Genomic DNA, 3,540 nt, shown 5'->3' with positions numbered 1-3,540 from the left:
ATCCTGCTGATCCTGTTGGATTGCGTACATCAGCGTATGATGTCGGATTACTCGCCTTTTCGAATAGTCCGAACCAAAAAACCTTTACATTTTACCCTTTTACCTTTTTTGCAAGGCCCCTTAAAATGATTTCGGAAACAGGGGGCACATTCAGATGCGATCACACATACTCACTTGTCCTTTACTCCAGCCACTTAGCTTCACCACCACAAAAAGTGTCCAACGTTAGCACACTCTAATCTAAACGGGTATATATATCATATAGTATAGATAGAATATATATAGATCATTACTGTATAATTTTTTTAGCTATAAGTATAATATTGTACGATAAAATTTTAGCATATGTTTGATGATTTCCAACTACAAGATGGGTAGTACCCGAAATACACTATCCTCTACTATCAAAACCGCATCTTATTTTCGTTGATGTTTTACTAAAATATTTTATATTTATATTTTGTTTTATTATTAACATATTTTCAAAAGATATCATATATGATATCGTGATCTCACATCATCAAATTCAAATCAAATAGGAGTATCAAATAAGAAACATAACATGATATAAATCAATATTTGCGTTCCGTGGTGTGCAACTTTACATTTCAATCAATAAAAAAAGAATTGATTAGATAAGGGATAATTATGTTAGTGGAGAGTGAAGTAAGTAAACTTCAATAATTACTCTCTCCGTCACAATTTAATAATTCACATATAAAAAAATACATACTTTAAAAATTTCAAATCGACTTGAATAAAGAAATAAATGATACACTATCAATCCAATGTACAAAACGACAAGAGGCTTTAGAAGACTGCAATTACATTTAATTTATTTTTCATTACTCTTTGTTAGTTTGTTAAAGAAGTTAGTTGGTAAGTAGTTAGGAGGTAGTTTTATCTAGTTGCATTGTATATAAGGGACATCATCTCTCTCATTTTGTAAGTTATCATTTTATCAATGAATCAATTTTAATCTCATAGTATCAGAGCGGTTATCACCTTAGGTGATCCGATTTTCATCTCAATTTCATCATCAATATTATAATCACCATCAAGATCGTCTAGATCGGCGATTCTCAATCACAAATTCATCATATTCTACACCGATTCATCAAGAATCAATCTCAATTTCATCTCAATTCACGCAAACACTCAGCGTAGCCCTAATTCCCAAATATCGTAACCCTAATTTTCGAATTACCTGATTAAGAACAATGCCGACCACTCAAATCGATACAAACTCATCAGATGATGATCTGAATTCACCAAACCACCTGTTATATCTACATCAAAACGATCATCCAGGTTTAATCCTCATATCGAAGAAACTCACAGGATCTGACAATTTCAGTTCATGGAGGCGATCGATGATGATAGCACTGAATGCGAAGAACAAATTGCAGATTGTTACTGGTCAATTTGTAGAACCTGAAACCTCATCAAGAACAAGAGCATTATGGGAACGAACGAATGATATGATCATATCTTGGATACTGAAAACAATTTCATATGAAATTAGCAATTCTTTAAGCTTTGCTAACACTGCAAAGGATTTGTGGAAGGAGCTACAGGAGCATTACTCTCAACTAGATGGACATCGAGTTTATCAGCTAACAAATGATATCACTCAACTCAAACAAAATCAATGCACAACTGAGGTATATTACCACAAGCTCAAAGGTTTTTGGGATGAGATATATGCAATAGAGGCACCTTATGTTTGTACCTGCACCTGCACATGTGAGAATGGGAAAACAAATGTTGAAAGGGACCAAAGGAAGAGGTTGATGCAATTTCTTATGGGACTAGATGAATGCTATTCAAACATTAGAGGTCAAATCCTTCTTATGCAGCCTTTACCTAGTGTTGCAAAAACCTATGGTATGATCAGGCAAGAAGAAAGGCAAAGGGAGGCTGCTTCAACATCCAAACCTATCACATCTGCTGCATTATCTGCAAACAGTTACTACAACAGAAACTCAAATAACTCTTCATCAAAGTGGTCCAACAACAGGTTTACCATGAACACTGGGAATCAACCAAAGAATAGCACATTCAAAAAGGGCATATACTGTAGAAATTGTGGTTTTGAAGGACACACAAAAGATGAATGCTACAAGCTTGTAGGTTATCCAGTGGGTTATCCACTTCATGGAAAGTTCAATCCATCATCAAACAAGACCTCTTCACAATACACACCAGCAAAGGTGAACATGATGACCACCACTACTGATAGCAACAATATGGATCTTGCAATGAATGCTATGATGGACTAACTTCAGAATCAACTCAATCAAGTGATGATGATGATACAGAATACACAACAATCAGAACCAAACTCACAATCTCAAGCAGGTATACACACACTCATTGCCTCTCATATTACAACACAAAAGTACAGGTTAATTGCTTCATTAGTTTGTCATGTGAAAGATGCTTGGATTGTTGACAGTGGTGCCACATACCATGTCTCTACTACCCTAACCAACATGTACAATGTGCAAAATTGCAAATCACCAATTCTAATCACATTGCCAAATGGTCATAACACTTCTGTAACCAAAGTAGGATCTGTAGTCATAAACTCACACATTACACTTCATGATGTATTCTACATTCCTAGTTTTTCATACACTCTTCTTTCTGTAAGCAAATTAGGCAAATATCTTCCATTATCTGTTCTACTCACACCATTATCTTGCTATTTTTTAGGACCATCACAAGAGGATTGCTCATGGCACCCTCTTTAATGGTCTCTATGTACTCAAACAAGACAACACATATCAACTCAACTCCATACAACAAATTCCTACACTCACCTCAACAGATGACACATCATTGTGGCATGCCAGACTTGGCCACCCTTCTTTTCATGTAATGAAAAACATCAAGCAAACTGTAATAAAGTGTAATCATGTTACAAATTCTTGTATATCTGTCCTATGTCTAAACAGCATTCTTTACCCTTTTCCATTAGTCAATCTTATTCTCACAGTTTATTTGAACTTGTTCACATGGATCTATGGGGACCATATAAACACAAGACAATGAATAACTGTAAATACTTCCTAACTATAGTTGATGACCACTCTAGGGCAGTATGGATACATCTTTTACCTAGTAAACACCACACCATCTCACGCATCTAAATGTTTCATGCTTATACCATCAACCACTTCAATAAAACCATAAAAACCATTAGAACTGACAATGGTTCTGAATTTGTTAATCAAGATCTCACAGATTTCTTCCATGCCAATGGCATAATACACCAAACAAGTTGTCCCTACACTCCACAAACAGAATGCTAGGGTTGAGAGAAAACATAAACAACTCTTAGAAGTAGCAAGAGCCATAAGATTTCAATCAAACATACCAATTCATCTTTGGGGTTACTGCATTCTCACAGCAGCCTATCTTATAAACAGGTTACCATCCAAACATCTAAATAACAAAAGTTCATATGAACTCATTTGTAGTGACCCGAACTTTTCCATGTTTATATATATTAATTGAGATTGATATTTACATGAT

General features: G+C 35.0%; 1 protein-coding gene across 1 annotated transcript; it reads left to right on the top strand.

The window, feature by feature from the left end:
- Nucleotides 1-1,220: 1,220 nt before the first annotated feature.
- On the top strand, nt 1,221-2,282 carry LOC139854965 (uncharacterized). Its single transcript, XM_071844234.1, has one exon. It carries the CDS (start codon nt 1,221-1,223, stop codon nt 2,280-2,282), a length of 1,062 nt encoding a protein of 353 aa, XP_071700335.1.
- The last annotated feature ends 1,258 nt before the right edge of the window (nt 2,283-3,540 follow it).

This window comes from Rutidosis leptorrhynchoides, chromosome 6, assembly GCF_046630445.1.
Source record: "Rutidosis leptorrhynchoides isolate AG116_Rl617_1_P2 chromosome 6, CSIRO_AGI_Rlap_v1, whole genome shotgun sequence".
NCBI lineage: Eukaryota > Viridiplantae > Streptophyta > Magnoliopsida > Asterales > Asteraceae > Rutidosis > Rutidosis leptorrhynchoides.
Note: the sequence above shows the minus strand (reverse complement) of the source record. Positions and strands in the feature narration are given on the sequence as shown.

What these genes read in the sequence shown, in the direction of transcription:
- LOC139854965 (XM_071844234.1), top strand. Translation starts at nt 1,221, where the DNA reads ATGCCGACCACTCAAATCGATACAAACTCATCAGATGATGATCTGAAT.